The following is a 22,027-nucleotide window of genomic DNA, read 5'->3' as shown; positions in this document are numbered from 1 at the left end:
CATAGTCTTCATGGTCCCCTCCACACTCACCATCCTGGGATAACCTGCAGGCTGAGGACACACCCGGCAGCACATCTCCTAAAGCTGCTCGCAGCTGCAGAGCCCCAGCCTCCTGCAGCACCTGCCTCGCAGGCACAGGGCCTGAGTGCCCTAGGACTCAGATGCACCGGAGTGCAGATTCATCTGACTGGACACTGACTCCTCCCTGACCCAGGGTCTGGGGAAACACATCAGGGGCTCCAGGAGTAGGACACCCTCCTCAGATTCCAACCTACCCCGTTACTGGGCCTGCCTGCCCTTCCTCCCATCCCCTCAGGCCTGGGGAATGGGAAGGAGGTGCTGACATCAATGGCTACATCCTCTTCCTGCTCCAGATTCTTGACCGTCTTTGGAAACTCCACTTCCCCTTCTCTCTCCTGTTCTGATTGGCTTCAGAACACTCCAAAAACATGATTGATTTCCAAAAAAATGTCCTTAAAGAGGAGAACAATGCCCTTCTTTAGTCCTTCCTGCTGGCCGGAATGCAGATGTGATGGCTGCCTTACCCTTACCTCCCACAAATCCCTCACTGGTACTGCCCTGCTGATGCCATCCCTAAGCAGGCAGGCCCTGCAGTCACATCTGGGCACTTTTTCTGGCTAAATCCACTTACCACAACCCAAATGAATATAGGGTCTGCCTCCCTGGGCGAGTCCAGCCCACCTTGGGTGTCCTGTCCTTGGCTCCAGTGACAGGTACAGCCTGAGATCAGCACTGGTCTTTCTGAGGGAGTCTCTGCTGGGTCAGCTCCTAGAACACGCCATGCTCTCTCACCTTCTAAGCTATCTAAGCATCACTAATTCATGATAACCCGGGGCTATATAGGCTGTCCCCGCCCTATCTCCACGGTTCAGGTTTAGGGACTCCTGATTGGAGACGTCAGGTAAGGCGCCTGTGTGGCACAGCTCATTTTGGAGAGTGGCAGAGAGGCAAACCCCCATCACGACCAGGGCCTTCACAGGTCAAATATCCCTTCAGCCTTAGGCTGGGGGCAGGCCTCTGCTCATTCATTCATTCATAGTTGGTTTTCATCATTCTAATAATTCATAATTACCACGCTGGGAAGCCCGCGTCATTTCCTTTTCTCCCGCAGCTACACTGACTGTCCATTTTTCTGTTCTCCCTTCCCACCCACAGACCTTATGCCTGCTCTTCAGGGTGCTGGACTGGGGATGTGGTCTGATCACTGGCGAGCCCTCAACCAGTGGGGCCAGGACGCTGAAAGCCGGATGCAGGGAACCTCCGTGTCCGTGCAGGGCATTTGGGATGCCTGAAGAGTGGAGCGCGGAAAGCCGGAAACAAGGGGAAGAGATGGCGACGGGTTGGTTAATCGCCCCTATCCCCTTCCCAGTCTCCGAGGCCCGAGCCGCTACCTTCTGCGCCACCTGGCGGCCGCCTCTCGCGATCGGAGAGCAGACTCCGCGCGGGTCCGCGGGCCTGCGGGCGCGCGAATGCTGGGGGGCGCGCAGCTTGAAGAGCCAGGACTGCACGGCCCAGGGAGGGTCACGTCTCTGGATTCCGGCGGACCCCACGACCCTCATGAAACCTCGAAACCTGGTGCCCGTGGGCCCTCAGCAGACACGGTCCGAGACCCTGCAGGGCGCTCGGCGGCTGAGTGCGCGTGCGCGTGCGCGCCCACCCCACGCAACGCCTCGCACCGCCGCGCGCGCGCACGCACGTATGCCCGGACGCTCTCCAGAGCCGCGGGGTACTCCACGCAGCGGGCTGCGGGCTCGCGAGCTCGCTGTCCGGATAGGGGTGGGGGGGGTCCCTTGGTGCGGTGCACTTGTGCGGTCACCGCTGCACACTTTTCCGCCCTCACCTCGGGCGTGAGACGCCGCCGCGGCCGCACATTCCCAAAGGTGATCCCCCAGAGGGCGGGACGTGGGGGGGTCCGTGCGAACCCGGCCCCTCAGAAAGGGCTGGGGGCGCTGGGGCTAGGCCGCTCCCACCTGCCGGCCGCGGCGGCCAATGGGAGCCTGGCCTGGTGATGTCATGCCCCGGCCGGACCCTGGTGACGAAGTCCGAGGTCACCCGTCAGGGAACCAGAGATAACCTACCCGCGAGGGTTCCAGAAGTTTCCACTAAGACAGCGGAGGGCGGCCTCGCACCGCAGCCTTTGGCTTGCCACCACTTTGGGCTTCCTTCTGGGGTGTCCTCGAGTGACTTCTCCGGTCCCCTTCCTCCTTCAAGGCCCCCTTATTTCCACTCGTGATCTCATATTCACATCTTTATTCCCACAGGCGTGTCCCACGTCACTTTTTATCCACCAGTGCTGCCCGGACCTCTGAGGAGGTCCTCAGCCACACTTTCTTATGCCGGTCCCTCAATGCCACCCCTGCTGTGTCGTGGCTAGGGATGCTAATTTATTCCGCACCCAGCCCCCACAGAGGCTGTCACTGTGTCCGAGTGTGTCCGTGTGTGAATGTCGGTCGCTGCCTTTGTGGCGGTTACTGCAGGAGACCATCGGTCTGCGTTGTCTGTCTCCGGGGAATTCTGTCCGTCTATCACTGTGGGTGTCTGCCCTGCCGCTGCGGTTCTTTCGTTTGTGTCTGTCACCGCGTGTCTGTCCGTCTGTCGACGTCTGTCACTGGCATCCGTCTGGGCTCCCGGGTCGCTAGATCTCGGCTCCTAGGAAGAGACAGAGTGGAGGTGGCAGCCCAGGGCGGCGGGGAGGGGCGGGGGCGGAGACAGTGGGAGGGGGCGGGGGCGCCGTGTGGCCCGGAGTGGGTGTGTGCGGGGGGCCGAAGGCGGCGGCTGTCAGACTCGGCTCAGCCTGCGCCAGGGAACCTCGGCCGCCTCCAGCCCCCGGCGAGGCACGGCGCGGCCCGGCCCGGCCTGGCTGCCTCAGGTGAGTCTCCTGCCCCTCCCGGGACCCTCTCTCGGCCCGTGGCCTATTCCGCGTCCGGCGGACGGTACACTCCGGAGGGATCCAAGCCCCCAAACCGGACGCCCGCTGCGCCCCCGGGCCTGCCCAGCGACGCCCTCCACCGCCCCACACTCATCCTTAACTCTTCCCTCGCCGCCGCAGACTTGCGGTCGCCCGCACGGGAACCGGCACCCCGCAGGGCTGGCCGCCGCCTGTTCTCGATTGCCTGCGGGGACCCCAGAGCCCCCCTTCCCCAGCTCGTCCCCAAGTCTGGGGCCACTGGAAGATGCCCCCTGCTTGGGGCAGAACCCGGGCTGCGCAGGTTCCTGGAGCCCAGCTGGGCCCACCTGATCCCCGCGACCCCAGCGCCCCGGCGCAGCGCCCAGCCATAGCCCCCTCCCAGGCCCAGGCGTCTCCTTCCCACAGGGACTCCGTCTCTATTTGGGGGCAAGGGGAGGCTGATCTCTAGCGAGATCAGCGGAAGCCCTGAGTTATAATTAGTCCCACTCGGGTTTCCTAGTTAATCTCAGCACCACCACCACCACCCCAGCTCGGGGCACCGGGGACTGGATGAGGGGTGACCGCCGCGAGAGGGGGTAGTTCCGACCCGGGGAATTTTGATCCCTTGGCTGGAGATGCCGGAACCGCAGCAGCTGCTGCCTCAAAATAGCGCCCCCGCCCCTGCAGCCGGGGATCTCTGGAGCTCCGGGAACACAAGCGTCCCGGCTCGCCCTTCAGACCCTTCCGCAATGCCTGCAAGCCCCCGCCCCAAGTTCCCGGCTCCTGGACTCGGGGCGGCGGGCGCCGTCCTTTTCTCGGTCTGTACTGCCCCTGTCTGGCGGCAGCGTGCACAGCAGCATCAGATGGATGGGGGGCTCGAATCCTGGGGTCCAGGGCTAGCGAGGTCGTTTGCTGAGGCTAGGCGACTGGGATGCGCAGCTGACCGGCATTCGCGGGCACCAGCGCCTGTGCCACACAGTGGATGAGGCAGGATGGGGAGGAGGGTGTGGAGTAGGCAGGATTTGCCCCAGGACCTGCGGTTCCCACACCCTGATTGCCCAAACCACCCCCCAAGGGCCCTGGTCCTGACCAACGGAGGAGAGGCTTCTCCTTCACTCCACCGAAAGCGCCCTCTTCGGCGCCTCCCGTCAGCAAGGGCCCGCCCCTGTCGGGTGGCCTGTGCGTTGACTTCGGCCTCTAGTGCCGCTGCCCGCACTGCTTGCACTGGGCCCAACCCAGTCCACCCAGCTGAGGCAAGGAGGTGAGGGCGGTGGGCCCTCTGCGGGGCAGGGGAGGGAATTGCTTGGCAGGTCTCATCTCTGTACCCTATATTTGTCTGCTGAGTATCTATGTGCCTGGTCTCTGATCCCTCTTGCTTCTCCCTGTCTGCCTGTGTCCTTGTCTCTATGTCTGTCTCCCTCCCTCTATTTGTCTCCTCCTCTCCACCAACCTGCCCCACCTCTCTGCAGCTCAGCGATAACCCCTGGGCAAGAATGTTACCTCATCTCCTCCCTCCTGGCAGCCTCAGGCCTTTACCCTCTGCCATTCTTTCTCCCAGCAGCTGCCTGCCTGCCCTGGCAGCCATGAGGCTCCAGTGGTGTCCTCTACACACTCCCTTCCCGATGGCCCCACTCCTTCTCCTCCTCCTCTTCCTCCTGGGAGGAGGGGCAGAGGCTGAGCACCTGGAGGACCCAAAGCTTCGGGTGACGGTGCGTGGGGGCCAGCTGCAGGGCATCCGCCTGGAGGCCCCTGGGGGCCCTGTCTCTGCTTTTCTGGGCATCCCCTTCGCAGAGCCACCTGTGGGCTCCCGTCGTTTTCTGCCACCGGAGCCCAAGCAGCCCTGGTCAGGGGTGCTGGACGCCACCGCCTTCCAAAGTGTCTGCTACCAATACGTGGACACCTTGTACCCTGGCTTTGAGGGCAGCGAGATGTGGAACCCCAACCGTGAGCTGAGTGAGGACTGCCTCTACCTCAACGTGTGGACACCATACCCTCGGCCTGCATCCCCCACCTCTGTCCTCGTCTGGATCTATGGGGGCGGCTTCTACAGTGGGGCCTCCTCCTTGGACGTTTATGATGGCCGCTTCCTGGCCCAGGCCGAAGGGACTGTGCTGGTATCCATGAACTACCGCGTGGGAGCCTTTGGCTTCCTGGCCCTGCCAGGGAGCCGGGAGGCCCCAGGCAATGTGGGTCTCCTTGATCAGAGGCTGGCCCTGCAGTGGGTGCAGGAGAATGTGGCAGCCTTTGGGGGGGACCCAATGTCAGTGACTCTGTTTGGGGAAAGTGCAGGTGCCGCCTCTGTGGGCATGCACCTGCTGTCCCCACCCAGCCGGGGCCTGTTCCACAGGGCTGTGCTGCAGAGCGGTGCACCCAATGGGCCCTGGGCCACGGTGAGCATGGGAGAGGCCCGCCGCAGGGCCACACTACTGGCCCGCCTCGTAGGCTGTCCCCCAGGTGGGGCTGGTAGCAATGACACAGAGTTGGTTGCTTGCCTGCGGACACGACCAGCTCAGGACCTGGTGGATCACGAGTGGCATGTGCTGCCTCAGGAAAGCATCTTCCGCTTTTCTTTCGTGCCTGTAGTGGACGGAGACTTCCTCAGTGACACGCCCGAGGCCCTCATCAACACTGGAGACTTCCACGGCCTGCAGGTGACTAGTGGCTGGAGGGGGTGAAGCTGGTTCCTCTAGGCCTGTTCTCCCTCCCGCCCTCCCCCTGGGGACCCAGACATGAGAGCTTCTCAAGGCCCACTCCCAAAGGCCCAGGTTTCTCTTCCCTGAGGGCTTGATCCCAGGGTGGCCAGTGGGACAGAGGAAAGGAAATGTGGGTGTATTTTCTCCTTCTCTCCATCCCCAATCTTGTACTCTCTTCCTTCATGGTTCTGGGTCTGTAACTGTTCATCTCTCTGGCTCTGTCTGTCCATCTGTTTCTGTCTGCCTGTCTGTCTGTGTCTCCCCACCTCCTGTCCCCTCAGGTGCTGGTGGGTGTGGTGAAGGATGAGGGCTCCTATTTTCTGGTTTACGGGGCCCCAGGCTTCAGCAAAGACAACGAGTCTCTCATCAGCCGGGCCCAGTTCCTGGCCGGGGTGCGGGTCGGGGTCCCCCAGGCAAGTGACCTGGCTGCCGAGGCTGTGGTCCTGCATTACACAGACTGGCTGCACCCTGAGGACCCGGCACGCCTGAGGGAGGCCATGAATGATGTGGTGGGCGACCACAATGTCGTGTGCCCAGTGGCCCAGCTGGCTGGGCGACTGGCCGCCCAGGGTGCTCGGGTCTATGCCTACATCTTTGAACACCGTGCGTCCACACTCCCCTGGCCCCTCTGGATGGGGGTGCCCCACGGCTACGAGATCGAGTTCATCTTTGGGCTCCCTCTGGAACCCTCGCTAAACTACACCGTCGAGGAGAGAGCCTTTGCCCAGCGACTGATGAGATACTGGGCCAACTTCGCCCGCTCAGGGTCAGCAGTGCTGAGGGGAGGACGGCTTCAGGGAGCCAGGGAGGTGGGGGAGGGGGAGAAAGGGGGAAACAAGCAGAGACAGTAAGGGCCAGAGAGAGCAGAGAGGGGAAAGTTCCCAAAGGAGATAAAGGGGGAGAGAGAGAATGACAGGATAGGAGAGGAAAGGAGGAGGAAGGGAAGAGGAAGGAAAGCAGGGTGGCAGCTCTTGACAAGACAAGGACAGCAGCAGAGGGAGGCGAAGGAAAGAGCTGGACCATGAGAGACAGAGAGAGGAGTTACCATAGTAGTTCGGTGCGTCAACTGCAAAGCTGATCAATTGGACCAGTGGTGATTTTATTGGCTGTGACATGCGCCCCTGGGCACACGGAGAGTTTTACCTGTCTGAAGAAGGGGACAATAAATCCGGTATCACATGGGCGTTGTCAGAAGTAAATGTGATGTTTTGTAGAGATAGGACTGAGCCCCGTTACAGAGTAAGGGCTCAATAAATCATCAGTTTTTTTAAATGAGAGAAACAAAGACGATGATGGAGCAGAAAAACTGAGAGAAAGGGAGAGGAAACACAGAAAGGTAGGGCAGGAGGTATGGGAAGACTCCGATGTTGAGGGATACTGGAGAAGATAAGAGAAGGATTAAGCAGTGGGAGGGAGGGGATGGGGCGCCCCTTGGAGCGGAGAAGCCATGCAGTCTGGAAGCAGCCTGCCTCCTCCTCCTCTCTCTCCATTCCCCAGCCCCCAGGGCAGGGCAGGCTTGCCTGAGGCTGAGCCTTACCTTTCCTTCCGCAGGGACCCCAATGAACCCCAGGACCCCAAAGCCACGCAGTGGCCACCGTACACCGCGGGAGTGCAGCAGTACGTCAGCCTAAATCTGCGGCCGCTGGAGGTGAGGCGGGGTCTCCGCGCCCAGGCCTGCGCCTTCTGGAACGGCTTCCTACCCAAATTGCTCAGCGCCACCGGTACGCAGGGGCCAGCGGGCAGGGGCTTGGCGGAGGGGGAGGGGGGAAATGGGGCGCGGAGAGAGAAAGGGGAGTGGAAGCCGGCGGGGTGTAACCCCTCTCTTCTCCCCACCAGCCTCGGAGGCTCCCAGCACCTGCCCAGGCCCCGCCCACGGGGAGGCTGCCCCGAGGCCCAGGCCCGGCCTTTCCCTACCCCTCCTACTCCTCCTTCTCTCCCGGCTCCTGCAGCTGTGACCACGGCCTCTTACCCCTCCGGCCTCAGGGGACCCTCCTCTAAAGAGTGGTGGGACCATGGGAGAAGGGCACCACTCAGGGATCTCCGACCCAGTGCCCCTTCCCTCCTCAAACCGAGAGACTCAAACTGGACAGGGAGTGGGGAGGGGTGACCTACAACCCGTCTCAGGGACCCACACGCCTTTGTTGTTTAAATAGAAATGAAAAAGCCAATTTTCCTTTTTTATAAAATTATTCCTTAGGGCCTGAGCCTGGAGTTTGGGGGGAGAGGGAAAACCCGGGTTAGATAGGACCTCCCAGAGGGGCTATAACCAACCGTCAACCATTTCTGTCTCTTCTCTTTTCCCCATAAACCTACGGATGTTCCTTTTCTGATCCCTTCCGTCCCCTTGTCTTCCGGTCATTTTCTCCCCCTCCCTCCTCCCCTGGCCCCGCCCCTACCCTCATCCTCCCTCTGGACTTTCGTCTTTCGCATGTTCTCCTGATCCTTTTTCCACCATCCCACGTGGCCTCCTATTTTCTCCTTGAATCCTCCTGCACTCACGCTCCCACCCCTCGTGTCCGTTCCCCGACCTTCCCCGTGTCCTCCCCCCGACGCACCCACTTGCCGGGCGGCCTGGCCGCAGACACGCTGGACGAGGCGGAGCGCCAGTGGAAGGCCGAGTTCCACCGCTGGAGCTCCTACATGGTGCACTGGAAGAACCAGTTTGACCATTACAGCAAGCAGGATCGCTGTTCAGACCTGTGACGCAGGCGGGACCCCCACGCCCCGCCGCCCTGCCCGCCCCTCCCGGCCCACTAGCTGTATATACTATTTATCTAGGGGCTGGGATATAACAGAGGAGCCCTAGACCCTGCCCCCCCCCCGACTTTCCCCCTGGGTTCCCGGTCTTCTGCATGTCTCGGCCGAGCCCCCTCCCCCGCGGTGCCTTCGCCCCTCTGGGCTGCCAATAAACTGTTACAGCCACAGGCGTGTACGCGACTGGGAAGCGGGGGTTGGACGGAATGCCTAACCACGGGGCTGAGGGAATGGAAGGGTAGGCGCCGGAGCCCGCGGACTGGCAGACTCTGAGCCGCGACGCTGCGCGCCCGCCCCTGCGTGGCGGAACTCGCGCCTGCGCAGAAGGGAGGTGCGGGCTTGGCGGAGGGGCCCGCGGCGGTGCATTGTGGGAACCCCGCGGGTCGGCGGAGCCTCCACAGTGCCCTCCTTCAGCTGCTGCCTGGTTCCCAGCAAGAAAGTCGCCAGGTCCTGTGTGCCTGTTCTGTCCGCAGCTAGCCCAAGACCCAGGGCCAAGAGTAAGCGCTGGAGCCTGAGTTCTCCCTGGAGTTTGCTCTGCGCCGCCAGGACGCAGCATCTGCCTGGCCTCGGCAACCTCCGCTCCAGCCGACCGCCCTGGATCTACTGAAGGACGTCCACATGGGCCTTGCCCCACCCGGACGTGGCCCCGTTCGCCTGGCTGTCCTCTCGGGTCACTACCTCTACTATCACTACGGTTGCGACGGCCTGGACGACCGAGGCTGGGGCTGCGGATACCGCACTCTACAGACTCTGTGCTCCTGGCCAGAGGGCAGGCCCGCGGGCGTGCCCGGGCTTGTCGCCGTGCAGACTGCACTGGAGGACATGGGCGACAAACCTCCTGGGTTCCGGGGCTCCCGGAGCTGGATCGGCTGTGTAGAGGCCAGCCTCTGCCTCGACTACTTCGGAGGGCCCAAGGGGCGCCTATGCCATGTGCCCCGTGGAGCAGGGCTTCAGGGGGAACTGGAGAGGCTTTACTCCCACTTCGCAGGGGGCGGGGGTCCTGTAATGGTTGGGGGTGATGCAGATGCCCAGTCCAAGGCCTTGCTGGGGGTCTGCCTGGGGCCAGGCACCGAAGCCTACGTCCTGGTATTAGACCCTCACTGCTGGGGTCCTCCGAAAAACTCCAGTGAACTACAGGCTGCTGGGTGGGTGGGCTGGCGAGAGGTAAGCACAGCCTTTGACCCCAACTCCTTCTACAACCTGTGTTTGACCAGCCATAACTCGGAAAAGCAGCGGCAAGCCCTGAACTGAGGCAAAGATCCCAGAACTAAAACTGTCAGCTGTCCCGCCCCACCTCACCCCACCCGCACAGACACCTACCCATTCTCAAAAGCAGAGGCTTAGAAGCCTGGGGCCATTGGCGTCAATAAAGTGGCAAGACTCAGCTAACCACTGCCCCAGCCAATGTTTAGGAGGATCTGGGGACATAATATATATTCAGTCAGGAGTCACTGTGGAAGTGCTTTTATTGGCAGTAGGGCTGGACGTACAAAAAATTCTCAGAGCTGGGACAAGGCAGTCACAAGTATAGATGATACCAAGAGTGAGGAAAGTAGATGGCTCAAAAGAAATCCACGTCATCTGGAGCATCCAGGTCACGGTATTCCACAATGGCCCGTGGGTCTCCACGGACCATCCTGTGAGGTAAGAAAGAAGATGGGATGAGAGTTGGTCCCAGTCTGAAGAGGGCAAGAAAGTTTGGATATCTTAGCTCGTTCTTACCTGTTGCGAGGTTTCCCAGGATAACCTCCCTGGCCTCGGAAGGCATCATAGTTCCCTCGGCCAGCACCATAGGGGGCATGGGGATATGGAGGCCCTCCTGTGGGGACTGCAGGACGGACAGCACCAGCTATGAAAAAGATCAGTGTCGAGTTGAACATCTATGACCTCAACTACACCTGGGCTGTTTTCTTTCTCCCAGCCCCTCACAACCACCAAGCCCTTTCAAGTCCCTCCTGTACTTACCTCCATAGCCCAAGATGGGGGGCCGGGGTTGACCATAGGGCATCAGGCCCTGGGGAGTCTGGTGTGGGTAGGGGAGTCCCGGGGTCAGGCCTGGGGGGAGTACAACACGAATAGGGACATGAATTACTGCGGGGGGGGGGGGGGGGGAGGGGAGGTTTGCAAACAACTGACTTAGGAATATGGCCTGAGAGTGGAGCAGAAACTTTTTTCAGGGGAAAATAGGATATAGAAACAGGAGTCCTTGCATAGTCAAGGAAGATGGAAAGTGGCACACCCTCATGGATCATATCTTACTCTGGGCAGGGCCAGGTGGCTGAGCTGGCTTGATCTCAGGCAGAGCTGGGCGCTTGGCATCAGTGAGAAAGTTGTTAAAAAATGCCACCTCCTTCTTCACTTCCTCAATTTTCTCTGCATGTTTGTTGAAGATATGTTTGCGTACAAACTCAGGGCCCTGGGTGGAGAGGAGAGGGTCAGAATAGAGCAAGCAGTTCCCTAATTCCCCAGACCCCATCTGGAAGGATAATCACCTTCCCCTCCTACCAATCACAAATGAGCAGTATCCTGGAGGTAGATTCCTGGCTCCACCCACTCCTCCCACCCATCTCACACACAACTCTAACATCTCAGACCTTGAATTTCTTGCCACTGAGAGGGCAAAGCCACTTATCCTTGCCCAGTTCCTGGGTGTTAGAGGTGACAAACTTTTCCACTTCCTGCTCAGGGTCTTTGCGACCCATCTTCTGGGCCTCTTCCTCTGATAGAGATTCCCGCACACTCAGCAGTGGAGTCAGCTTTTCCTCAAATGTCTTCTGCCACTCTAGTACTGTGGTTTGGGAACAGAGACAGACAGCAGGTTGGAGAAGGGAGCCAGAAGCTTCAAGGAATAAGCAAGAAGGAGGGGACAGAGCACTGCTCCAGAGTAGAAAGGGAAGAAAGGGGAACCAAAGGGGACTCAGCCAGGGGACCTCACCTTCTCCATGACTGATGCGGTTGGGTGGCATGGGCCCCCGAACATGGATGATGCCACATCGGTTGGGCATTTCATCCTCATTGGGATACTCGCATGTGTTATAATAATCCAGGGAATGCACAATGCGCAAATAGAGGAGGAGTTTGTCCAAAACCTAAGAGAAATGAGAAGCCGTGAGTTCACCACTCTTGCCCCCTTACCGCTCCAAGCCAGGCTCTTGTTCATCCCACACTTTTCACTGGCACCTTGATCAGCTTCTCATCCCGTTCCACGTTGATCTCCGCTGGGTTCCCTTCCTTAGGAGGCTCCTCAGGCGGGGGGCCCCCACTGCTCCCCAGTAGCTCCTCCTCCTCAGCACTCACTTCCTCTATCAGGTAGTCAGTGATATTCTTCAAGATTGGGTTCTGAGAAGGCAGACTCTGGTTGGGAGGGAGAAGAGCGAGAAATGAGGCAGAGAAAGCCCCTCGGGGTAGGGAGCCTAGGAACCTCTTCTGAAAAGGCAGGTGATGGGGGAAGGAATTCAAGGCTCACATGGCCCGTTACTGCTGCCTCAGGATTTATCTTCATGTTTATGTTTGTTCTATCCTAACCCACAAATAATTATACCAGTCTGTTCTGCTGGAAGATAAAGGTGCTGCATAGAAAGGCCACAAGAAGGTGGGTATAAGGGGTCAATGCTACAGATCATGTAAGACCAGAGGTGCCCACAGCAGATAAGGGTATTAGCTGCTTTTTGAAAAAGTTATCTGGGGAGTCACTGACTGTTGGCAGAGGAGGTGTCCCAGGCTCGGAGGCCCAGAGCTGGGTCCTGTCATCCAGCGTATGGATCAGCTTGGCTGCCAGTTTGATGTCGTTGCGCACTATCTGCTTGTGTTGGGTAATGCCATTAATATTGCGGACACGACGGGTCAGGTCTCTATTTACGCCAGGACTCAACTCACACTCCCGGAGCTGCAAGAAACAGAAAGCTTACCCACACTTGCCCAAGAAGCAGCAACTCAAAGACTGGCCCTATGGAGAGCACCAGTGATTAAACTGTGAGCTCCCTGAGGACAGGGACCAGGTGTGGCCACGGTGATAGTCCCGGGACCTAGCCCAGAGACAACAGTACACAATTAGCGTGGACAGACTGAATGGATGAAACGGGGCAGAATGAATGAAGCAATTCATGAACAAAGGAATCAGAGGTGTGGAGAGCCACACCTTTTCTTCCTCAAAACAGTCCCATCCCAGCACTCACTCGGATATTCTGCAGGTTCCAGCAGATCTCTTTGATGTTAACACTGCGGTCAAACGTCACCCAGCCACGACGGAAAAACCTAAACAAGAAAGAAAACATCAGCATCATCCTGGGGTGGATGATGGCCATTAACCTTCCCCTGCACCTTATTTCCAAGGTATCCATGGTCACACTGCTCTCCATTCCTCACCTCCTCTCAGGCTGGGGCTCCGACAGTGCCACACGCATAAAGCCTGGATATCTTTTACAAAGCTGGAAAAGCAGAGGAAGAGAAACCTTTAGTGATTCAAAGGATTTACTCCTTTCTTCAATCCCCATGTCCTCAGAACCCTGAGGAACTGCCTTTGAGTCTTTCCTTGTACAAGGGAAAACCAACAAAGAACTTAGTAATAACAGCACTTGAAAGCAAATGGTGCAACCAGGACCAACCCTCAAAAGGCATTGGCCCGTGGGGAGGGGACCTCCCTATTAAAGAAATAGGGGTGTGTGTCATAAACAGTGCCCGATTATCTTCTCCCCACCTCGCACATCCCGACCCGACCCAAGGATGCAGCCTGAGTGTCATCGCTGCCCCCAGTGCCATTTTCCCCACTCACAGAAATGATCTCAGCCCGGGAGATGTTGGGTGCGATATTGCGCATGAAGAGAGAGCAAGTCTTATGCAGGGGCCGGGGTTTACATTCTGGCCCTGGAATATCCTTGGGCTTCTCCCTTTCCTCTTCCTTGGGCTTCTCCTTTTCCTTGAGTGCTTCTTCTATACAGGAAGTGGGGGGAGTTGATGAATTTTTATTGATTTTGGAGGGGAGGATAGAGAAGCTGTCAAACTCCCACCCCACCCCAACTGTGTCTCCCAAAAGGCCACCCTCCCGTGCATTTCACCAACCTCTCACTTCTCCCACTCCTGTTCAGTAGGAAGAGAATGGACTAGCAGCAGAAAATAAAACCTACCAGCCTCCTCCTTCTCCTCAGCTTGGCCACTCTCAGACTCTGACTCCGACTCGGACACGCTGCCTTCGTCAAAGCTGTCGTCACCACTGTGCTTCCTATTCCGCTTCTTGCTGCTCTGTGGGAGTCACGGCAAGAGGAGGTGAGCCGCCTGACCAGGGCCCTCGCCCTGACACTGACCGCCTGCGGGAGAGCCCCTACCTTTTTGGCTTCTTTCTCAGAGTCTTCTTTCTTCTCTTCTTTGTCCCCATCACCCTCAGATTTCTTAGTTTTGTCATCACTAGGACTGTCATTTTCAGCCTACAGGTAGACGCAGTCACTGGGATGTCCATCTCCCCAGCAATCTTTATCAGAGAGCACCTCCCACCCTCCACAGCTGAGCCCGGAAGTTCACCTCTCCCACATCCAATACACAATCCTCTAGTTCCAGCTCCTGGGGACCCCACCACCAAAACAGCTGTTCCCCTCCCCCCGATGATCACAGGCAGCACCCAGACCTGTTTGCCATCTTCCTTCTTGTCTTCCTTCTCATTGGCCTTGCGCTCTCCATCTACCAGGCCTGGCCCAGCCCGGCCTTCCTCTTTCTTGCTGGGCTCCCCAGGCTTTCCTGCCTGTTCTTCCTCTTCCTCCTGTTCCAGGATGCGTAGATCATTCTCTGTACCTCCTTCCATCTTAATCACAGCTACCAACAAAGGGAACAGAGGTTATAATCCAAGGGCCCTGGCCTTCAGTCTCTGGCTTTCTGTCAACCTACTTCTATTTCTCAACAAAGACCTTGGTCACCAGACACCCACTGCCCCTCCCAGTCTACACACCTGCATCCAGCATCTTGACAATGGCATCAGCTTTGTCTATGTCCAGGAGAAGATTATCAAACCAGCCACTCTCCATGAGGGACAGGAACACCCTCAGTCGGTTTTGCAGGGCCCCCCGGGCCTCCTGCCGACGCTTCCCCACCTCATCCGGGTGGTACTTAGACCGAAACCTGTAAAGTAGGGAGGGAAAAGACAAAATAGTCACTGGAGGCCAGGGCCAGGACATAGGGAGGGGCCCAGGAAAATCAGGGCTTAGCCCCCATCCTCACACCCACAAAAGGTCATAAAAGCAGAGAGACTGGGAAGAGAGGTGCACTAGAACCACCCAATACCCCTAAAGGAACCAGAGCTTATGCTCTGAGATGATCTGGGGGAGAGCCAGGAACTAAGAGCTCTGGATTTGGGAAGAGTAGTGACTATGGGGGGCGGGGGGAGGGAGTGGGGGCAGGAGGGACAGGGTTGGAGAGGCAAATTGATTGCCCTAAGTCTCTGGGAAACATTAACTTAAAAAAGTATAGTTTCCCAAAGCTTATGAGGAAGGCTAAGGAAACAGTAGGCCCCAAAGAACCTCCCTCTCCTTGCCAACCCCAAACTAGATATTAAAAGGACTGCTCCCACCAGCTCCCTCCATCCCTAGTTGGAAGACAGAGGGAAACCTGAAATGTACCAGACAGGAAAAGCCAAAAAAGGCAAGATACCTTTCTTCCCCCCTTGGGAAGATAAGCAGATGGTTAAGGGGACAGGGACAGACCACCAAAGGAGAACCTGAAATGCCCTTATAACCTCAGGTACTGCCCACAGGGAGAGCAAGAGGAGAGGGGCGGGGTGTTAGGGAGGAGCATGAAAAGAAAACATTTAAAATAGGACCTTAGGGGAAAAAACAGGAAATTAGGAGATGAGAAAAAGGAGAAAGTGTGAGAAAGTCCCAGATAGCAAAAACAAAGGGAAAAACTGAAGACCAGACAAGAGAAACTGGGAGGGAAGGGGGGTGGAAAACAGAGGAAGGAAGTGTTAGGCAGGGAGCAAGAACAGAGACAGGGAGAGAAAGGTACATGAGAGTAAGACAGAGAGAAAAAAGAAAGGAGGCAGTGAAAGACAGGACAGAACCGCAAGTTGAGCATAAGAGGAAAGGAAAGCCGCAGGCATCACCTCCAGGATCTTTACCTTGGCCGCTTGGTCAAACAGAGCTCAAGATTTAACTAGCGTGCCCAGGGCCCATGCTGGCAGGTGGGCCACCGGCTGGCTCCTGGCTGGGGTGTCCCGGCCGGACGCCCCCCCCGCGGGACTCCGCGGTGGGGGCCCTGACTGACTAGCTGCCTGAGCGATCACATTCAGCTAAGCTGCTGCATTGTGCACAGCAGTGCCCTGCCTGTCTGCCTGGCCGGGGCAGCGCTGCTCAGCCCAGGGGCTCATGTATGGTCTGGGTATGGTGGGGGTGGAGGTGGGTTTGCTCCGAGCTCCGTCGATGAGCGGGTGTAGTTCCCAGTTCTGGCTCTTTTCAAGGAGGAGGAGCAGAAAGAGGATGAGGAGGAGGAGGAGGAGCAGGAAGGGGGGAAAAGATGGTTGATTAAAATTAAAACATCCACAAAAAAAAACAAAAGAAAAAAGATTAAAATTCTTTTTCTGTCAAATGACCCTGAGATCTTTGCTTTTCTTGTCTGAATTCACTCGTTGCTTTTGGGAGGATGCCATAGCCACACAGGGTCCCGGCGATCAGGGATGACAATGACCCAAATCCGGCAAATGGGAAGCAGTCTGTCTGCTGCCCCCAGGGAACAGGTGGCTCTGGCCAGGTGCCTGGAGGTGTCCCACTGACTGAGGACAGTGGGGAAGGGAGATGGGTAGGGGGCTGTGGCAGACGTTGAAGTGAGGAGGAGAATCCATCAGCCAATGCTGTTGTACTTCCCATCCCCCACCCCCCAGGAAGTTCTGGATTGGGGAAAATGGGAAAAGGACAGGGCTGCAGGCTCCACTGGCGGGGCCAGGGGAAACATGCTAGGAAACAGATAACAGGAAAGTAGGGGCACTCACCACTCCTCATCCTTATGAGCCAAGAAGAAATCCTGCATCTGCTGCCTTCGAAAATCCAGCTTGTAGTCATTATAGCGCTTAACTGCCTCTGTCTCATCCACAGAGTCATCCAATGATAGGAGAAACTCCTTAAAGGTCTTCATCACGGGTGGTGGCACACCCAAGTCAATCTCTGCGATGCTGCCCAGCCTGAGGGGGGCCCGGTCAGGAAGTCTTGGTTGTGGGGGAAGAGGGTGGGGGGATGGGGGGGCCAAGGTAGCCAGCTGCCCCCTTTCTTTGCCCACATGGACATCACCCCAGGCACCACCTGCTACCACCCCAACAGGCACTCCTGTGTGCCTAACTCACTTCCTGCCAGTCTTCAGCAACCCCAATCCATCCCAAGCCCACCAACTCCCTTCTCCGAAAAACCCTAGAACCCCAGGTCTTTACCTGGCCTGGATAGGTAGAACATGATGCTGCATGATGTGGACGTCTGGGTGGCCCCAGGGCTGAGGGGGGCCATAAGTTGGGCCCCCACCCCCCCCAGCATAAGGCATCTCATAGCCACTGTGGTATGGGTCAGAGCTGTGCTCATCCCTGAGGGTAGGGGACACAAAAGTCAGACAGAGGAGAGAATCATCTCTCCTGAACACGGAGGACGGAACAGACGGAGGGGGGCATATGGAAAGTGATCTCTCACCCAAAGGTTTAAAGGGACAAAAAAAAAAAATGGGTTTATAGGAAGTTTGAGAAAAGGAAATTTCTCAGCAGAAATGAGGTAAGACAGAAAAACTGTTGCCATCTCACCAATCTCGCCTCATGCGCTTCTGCGGGGGGCTGAGCTCATGCCGGGGAGGAGAGAAGCGCTCCCGCCTATTCCGGTCATAGTCACGATATTCACCCCGACTGCGGCGCTCCCGACCACGGTCCCACTCTCTGGAGATAAGAACAAGTTCCAGTAAATAAGACACACGTGGCTATCCCAACGTCACACTCCTGGACAGGCCCTTTAGCCTGTGACTAAAAGGATAAAAGCCTAAAATTATAAAACTATTCTCTAAACAGAAGAAGACTCATGGCTACTTCCATCATTTCAGCCATTACTCACAAACTGATGGCTCTCAACTCTGCTTCCTCCAGCCTGGCCTTTTTCCTGAGCACTAAGACCATTAACAATCCCCTACTAGACGGTCACTGTCACCTCAAATTCAACATGTCAGAATTTGACCTATAATTTCCATCACGATGGGCCCAATTTGCTTTCCTCCTCCTGTTTCCCATGCTCAGTATATCAATGTATCACCATGTATCCAGTTATCAAGTGTCATCCTCACTACTATTTTGTTATTGGCTTGTTAATCCTCTGCCTCAAAGCCTATCAAAGCTGCCCTCTTTGTCATGCCCCGGTCATTTCTCCTAAGTGCAACACTGGTTCTGCTTACCCACCTCTGGTCTCTTTGCCCTTCTCTATCGTCAAATGATCTTTCTCAAACACAAATCTGATCATGCCATGCCCCTGCTTAAATACCAACGCATAACACTGTTCAAAATCTTGGTTCCTGGCTGTCATTCCAGGTTCTCTACCAGTCACCAGCCGCACCCATCCCCATCTCAAAATTTTTTAAATCCGTTGCTCTAACCTAGTGGCTTTTCAAACTTTTGTGTCTTAGGATCCCCTTATATTCTTAAAAATTATAGAAGATTAAAGCGTTTTTGCTTATGTGGGTACATCTATCAATACTTACTGTATTCAAAATAAGAACAGAAAAAAATACCGATTTATTTTGAAGTTGTATATTAACGTAAATTACCCCTTTTTATGAAAAATGGCTATTTTCCAAAAATATTTTAATGAGAAAAGTGGCCCTGTTTTTACAGTTTACAATTTTATTTTTCAAGGTCTGGCTTAACAGAGACAGCTGGATTCTCATATTTGCTTTTATAGTCAATCTGTTCTGATATGTTGTTTGGCTAAAAAATATGAAGAAAATCTGGCCTCACATTGGTATGTAGTTGGGAATACTTTACGGGAATACTTTAATAGCATTTTCAGATAACTGAGAATATTCTTTGATACCAACCAAAACTTGAGAAGAGGTAGTTTCTGAAAGGCTGGTTGCACCATTGAATCCGAAACGTATCAAGGAACATTCTGTACTCTGCTACATTAAAATCCATTGCTCTGTTTTACTCTTTGAATGGATCTCGACACATCCGATCACATAATATCAATCATTCATTAGTAGTACTACCACTCTCCTCAGAAAAGTCTTTAAGTAGTGGGCAGCTGTCAAGCTCACATTGGTAGATAATAAGTTTTCCAAAATTTGGTTTTCACTAAAAAGTTCCACTTCGTCATTGGCAACAAAACTGACAATTTTCCTTGAAGTGACAGGTTCTCTAGTTTGTTTTCAAAAAAACGTCTGCCAAACTTAAAAAAAAAAGTCACAGGATATAAAGTATAGCACAGGGAATATAGTTAATATTGTAATAACTATGTACAGTGTCAGTTGGGTAATATACTTATTGGGGTTATCACTTTATGAGATATATAAATATGTTTTGTGTTTATATATCTATGTTGTTTTGTATACCTGAAACGAATAAAATTTTTAAAAAAAGATAAAGAAAAAGTCTGCCAAGTACCCAAATAGGAACAACTGTTCTAACAGTCTTTCATTCAGGTTTAAAACAAACAAAAAAAAAGGCATCTCACATACCCACACACACACAAAAAAAAATACAAAAAAATACCGTTATTCAGCTCACTTCTCAATCCCACAAATACTCTTCCCAAGATAACCACTGTACTCCTATATGCAGAAGTGCTTTATGCATAATTTCCATTTGTCATGTGTATTAAAAAGATGTATATTCAAGAATCCAATTTAATAAAAATGTAAAGTTTTATTGCTTCATCGAGGACATTAAGTGAAACTAGCTTTTTTTTCCCTCCCTATTTGGTGCCACTGCCTTGATTTGTGCTAAGACTCCAGCAGTTTTACCCATCATTGCTATAGAACCATCAGTGCAAACGTCAATACTTAGTGTTGCTATAAGAAATAATTGTAACCTCACATACCCCCTAGGTCTGTGGACCACATTCTGAGAACCACTACTCATAAAAACTAGAATATGTACTCTTTTCTGCGCATGTTATATCCACAGCTCAAAGCTGTTCACACCACTTGTGTCTAGGGAATTCCCACTCATCATTCCAAGTCACGCTATGCATCGCTTTCCTGTAGCTCTCCCCAGCACACCACTCCTCTCCTCCCTTAAAAGATCTGTTCTCTCAATGCTTCCCATCTTTATGATCTCTCACATACTCATTGGCAGCATACACCCCAGGCTATTTTGCCCCCCCAGACCATAGGCTCCTCAAGGGCAGTAAGTACATCTTACCCATCTCTAGAATTCAGAAAAACACCTTTGCTTTTTTCTTAGAAAATACCAAGGAAAACAAAGTGCCACAGTCTCCACAATGAAGAGATACATTGACTTACAGACTGAACGATTCACTAAATTCATTTTTCAAAACCATAATGAACGAATAAATGCTATCACAATAAGTCACCGCAAACTTCTTTTTTGATAATCTGTTTCCTAATCAAGTCAATGCCAAGTGCTCACTGATTAGGTATTTGTGACACCCCTTATATTAAAAAATCTTAAACTTGATTACTTTATTTGAAACCACATCAGATGTTTCTTAATGGAAACAATATAACTATAAATTAACTCAAGAATATCCCAGAAAGTTAATCACTAGCAGAATCAAACCTAATCCCATCACTGTCAAACCCAACCATTATGGCCACAATGTATACCGTCCACAGAACTTTCTGATTTTAGGCAAGACAAATTACAAGAAATTTAATCATATTCTGCCAGGGGACTGGTCTGACAACCTCTCCAGTCAAGTCAATTCTATAATACTACTTTTTCTGAATCAAACTTTTTGAGGTATCATTTACAAACAATAAAGTGCACACATTTTAAGAACATTTCTAAATGCTGCTTGTCTACACGCTATCTTTCTTAGCTCTATTGCTTTGATCTTCCAGATATTTCAAAAATCTTTGGCAAACAGGTTGAATGAACCACATAAAAGTCAAGTAGGAGCGATTTCAGATGGTTCGCCTTAATAAAACTGTAAGTGAAATGCAATGAGGGTGGAGTGCTACAGAATGAGACCGGGGACAAAGATGAGGCAAAGTGTCTCACCGGTCATTCCAATCGTCCCCTCGACGTCTTTCATCTCTTTCCCGCGAACGGTCATAGTCGCTGCGCTCTCTTCTAAACTTGTCCCTGCGCCTTCGATCGTACTCGTCATCACTGTCACCCATGGCGCGGTCTGAGGAGGCCTACAGCCCAGACGGGGTGATTGAACAATGACGAGAGGAGTACAAGGATCGCCCCTCTGAAACAGCACACCCGCCTCCCCTCGCAAAGGCCAGTCATCCGCTATCCCCGCCATCCTAAGCCCTCTTCCCCGGCAGGTGGTCGGCCCAGACACTCCACTCGCCCCCAGGAGTCCCCCGCCCACCCCAGTCGGCCAGGGCGCGTCTCCCCCCCGCCCGCCCGCCCGCGCGGGTGAGCTCCAGGCTCCTCCCCTCCCCCACCTGGGAGGGGTCGCGGCCGTTAGTGTCGCGCTAGAGCGGCCTGGGTTCTCTGGGCGACCTGGGCCCGCCCCTTGCCTCGGGCACGCGATGAGAACCGCGTAGAGCGTGAGACGGAGATGCAGGGCTCTCAGCTACCTGGCCAACGAAATGCAAAGAAAGTGGGATAGCGGAGGATGGGCTGTGGGCGCGCGCCTCTCGCGCTGCGCCTGCGTCACTCGCGGAAGGGCTCTTCCAACCACAAACTATTCCTTGAGCGGCCCTAACTAGAACTAAACCAAAGAGGGAAAGGCCGGCAGCACCGGAGGATGATGGGAAGGGACAGGGACCCGCAAGTCTCGCGGCCTTTAGGGACGAGAAATGCGCCACCGAGAGTAACTACGGAGGCCGGAAAGGACCAGGCGCAGCCTGAGGCGGGCGGTGGAGTCATCTAAGAGCGAAGAAGAACTTCTTCCGGCGGAGGTCGAAGGTCGCACTTCCCCGGAAGTGTCCGGTTCTGAACCGGTTCGCATCTTGCTGTTGTTCCCCACCACCTTGCTCCGGGCTCCTCCGGACCTCAACCGGGGCCGTTCCCCCCTCTCATCTCGCAGGGCAGGGGCTTGGGGAATGCGGGGTTTAGCGGGATAGAGGAACCATTTTAAAGTATTTCCCACCATTTTGTGCTCCCACCGGAGATCAGTCTTTATTGGTGCCTCCGTATGTGCTGCCTGCAAAACCCATTGTTCCTGCTCTAATGCTGCAAAGGGGGCTCCTCTTGTAGGCAAAACTGGCAGATCTCAGCCTCATCCCCAACCAGTACTTTGATGAGATACGCAGTGGGTTGAGGTCTTGATAAACAGGCAGTATCTGGTTTGCCCCAGATTAAATGCAGCGCCACCCCAGGTATAACACCAAGTCCTTGTTCAGTGAGTTGAGTATGAAGGCGTCCTAGGAAATGCTGCCTCCCTGGAGCATGCTGCTGCCTCGCTCCCAGCACTGAGAGGAGGGGTGTCATTATACCAAACTACATTGAAGAGTATACAGTCATTCCTTGGTCTCTGCAGGGATTTGGTTCCAGGATGCCTGGGGATACCAAATCCGTGGATGCCCAAATCACATATAA

At 54.9% G+C, this 22,027-nt stretch overlaps 4 protein-coding genes and 1 long non-coding RNA gene across 17 annotated transcripts in view; 2 read left to right on the top strand and 3 right to left on the bottom strand.

Moving 5' to 3' along the window:
* LOC117024650 (mucin-3B) overlaps positions 1-2,214 on the bottom strand; it is a 29,707-nt gene extending 27,493 nt beyond the window's left edge. The window contains exon 1 of the mRNA XM_033110033.1: positions 2,100-2,214. The gene's annotated coding sequence lies outside the window, so the exon portion shown is untranslated. The remainder of the gene's footprint in view (positions 1-2,099) is intronic.
* A 121-nt stretch (positions 2,215-2,335) lies between these two features.
* On the top strand, positions 2,336-8,865 carry ACHE (acetylcholinesterase (Cartwright blood group)). Of its 8 annotated transcripts, none has more exons than XM_033110659.1 (6): positions 2,732-2,890; positions 3,984-4,169; positions 4,470-5,559; positions 5,883-6,367; positions 7,153-7,322; positions 8,183-8,865. In XM_033110659.1, the coding sequence occupies exons 3-6, from the start codon at positions 4,492-4,494 to the stop codon at positions 8,302-8,304; spliced, it is 1,845 nt and encodes a 614-aa protein (XP_032966550.1). In that variant the 5' UTR covers positions 2,732-2,890; positions 3,984-4,169; positions 4,470-4,491; the 3' UTR covers positions 8,305-8,865. The 8 variants fall into 8 exon arrangements, with proteins under 8 accessions (XP_032966545.1, XP_032966546.1, XP_032966550.1 ...); XM_033110660.1 differs by having other exon boundaries at positions 4,467-5,559; XM_033110654.1 differs by lacking the exons at positions 2,732-2,890; positions 3,984-4,169 and adding an exon at positions 2,336-2,551.
* Positions 5,373-8,291, bottom strand: LOC117024937 (uncharacterized). The gene is made up of 3 exons (XR_004423534.1): positions 8,157-8,291; positions 6,647-6,748; positions 5,373-5,485 (listed from the first exon to the last, which is right to left on the bottom strand). It is a non-coding gene; the product is annotated as an uncharacterized LOC117024937 (long non-coding RNA).
* UFSP1 (UFM1 specific peptidase 1 (inactive)) lies at positions 8,562-9,719 on the top strand. The gene is made up of 3 exons (XM_033110031.1): positions 8,562-8,593; positions 8,680-8,807; positions 8,858-9,719. Exons 1-3 carry the CDS (start codon positions 8,562-8,564, stop codon positions 9,604-9,606), a joined length of 909 nt encoding a protein of 302 aa, XP_032965922.1. The 3' UTR covers positions 9,607-9,719.
* Positions 9,720-9,803: 84 nt separating this feature from the next.
* On the bottom strand, positions 9,804-21,258 carry SRRT (serrate, RNA effector molecule). 6 transcript variants are annotated; one of them, XM_033110650.1, is made up of 20 exons: positions 20,929-21,258; positions 20,531-20,670; positions 17,111-17,239; positions 16,754-16,900; positions 16,322-16,534; positions 14,291-14,460; positions 13,973-14,157; positions 13,677-13,775; positions 13,479-13,593; positions 13,127-13,284; positions 12,721-12,782; positions 12,531-12,609; positions 12,053-12,241; positions 11,536-11,709; positions 11,291-11,444; positions 10,950-11,143; positions 10,615-10,771; positions 10,321-10,410; positions 10,078-10,204; positions 9,804-9,992 (listed from the first exon to the last, which is right to left on the bottom strand). In XM_033110650.1, exons 2-20 carry the CDS (start codon positions 20,650-20,652, stop codon positions 9,917-9,919), a joined length of 2,640 nt encoding a protein of 879 aa, XP_032966541.1. In that variant the 5' UTR covers positions 20,653-20,670; positions 20,929-21,258; the 3' UTR covers positions 9,804-9,916. The 6 variants fall into 6 exon arrangements, with proteins under 6 accessions (XP_032966541.1, XP_032966540.1, XP_032966538.1 ...); XM_033110649.1 differs by having other exon boundaries at positions 10,321-10,422; positions 21,004-21,258; XM_033110647.1 differs by having other exon boundaries at positions 10,321-10,422; positions 20,929-21,257.
* Positions 21,259-22,027: the final 769 nt, after the last annotated feature.

Source organism: Rhinolophus ferrumequinum, chromosome 7 (genome assembly GCF_004115265.2).
Source record: "Rhinolophus ferrumequinum isolate MPI-CBG mRhiFer1 chromosome 7, mRhiFer1_v1.p, whole genome shotgun sequence".
Classification (NCBI taxonomy): Eukaryota; Metazoa; Chordata; class Mammalia; order Chiroptera; family Rhinolophidae; genus Rhinolophus; species Rhinolophus ferrumequinum.
This window is presented reverse-complemented; position numbering and strand designations above follow the sequence as displayed.

Coding starts and splice junctions, on each gene's coding strand:
- ACHE (XM_033110654.1), top strand. CDS start 2,355: ATGCCGGTCCCTCAATGCCACCCCTGCTGTGTCGTGGCTAGGGATGCT. Junction 5,560..5,882: donor GAGACTTCCACGGCCTGCAG/GTGACTAGTGGC, acceptor CTGTCCCCTCAG/GTGCTGGTGGGTGTGGTGAA. Junction 7,323..8,182: donor CAAATTGCTCAGCGCCACCG/GTACGCAGGGGC, acceptor GCCTGGCCGCAG/ACACGCTGGACGAGGCGGAG.
- UFSP1 (XM_033110031.1), top strand. CDS start 8,562: ATGCCTAACCACGGGGCTGAGGGAATGGAAGG. Junction 8,594..8,679: donor GGGGCTGAGGGAATGGAAGG/GTAGGCGCCGGA, acceptor GCGCCTGCGCAG/AAGGGAGGTGCGGGCTTGGC. Junction 8,808..8,857: donor CAAGAAAGTCGCCAGGTCCT/GTGTGCCTGTTC, acceptor GCCAAGAGTAAG/CGCTGGAGCCTGAGTTCTCC.
- SRRT (XM_033110649.1), bottom strand. CDS start 20,652: ATGGGTGACAGTGATGACGAGTACGATCGAAGGCGCAGGGACAAGTTT. Junction 14,461..16,321: donor GCTCATAAGGATGAGGAGTG/GTGAGTGCCCCT, acceptor CCTACTTTACAG/GTTTCGGTCTAAGTACCACC. Junction 9,993..10,077: donor CCTGGGAAACCTCGCAACAG/GTAAGAACGAGC, acceptor CTTACCTCACAG/GATGGTCCGTGGAGACCCAC.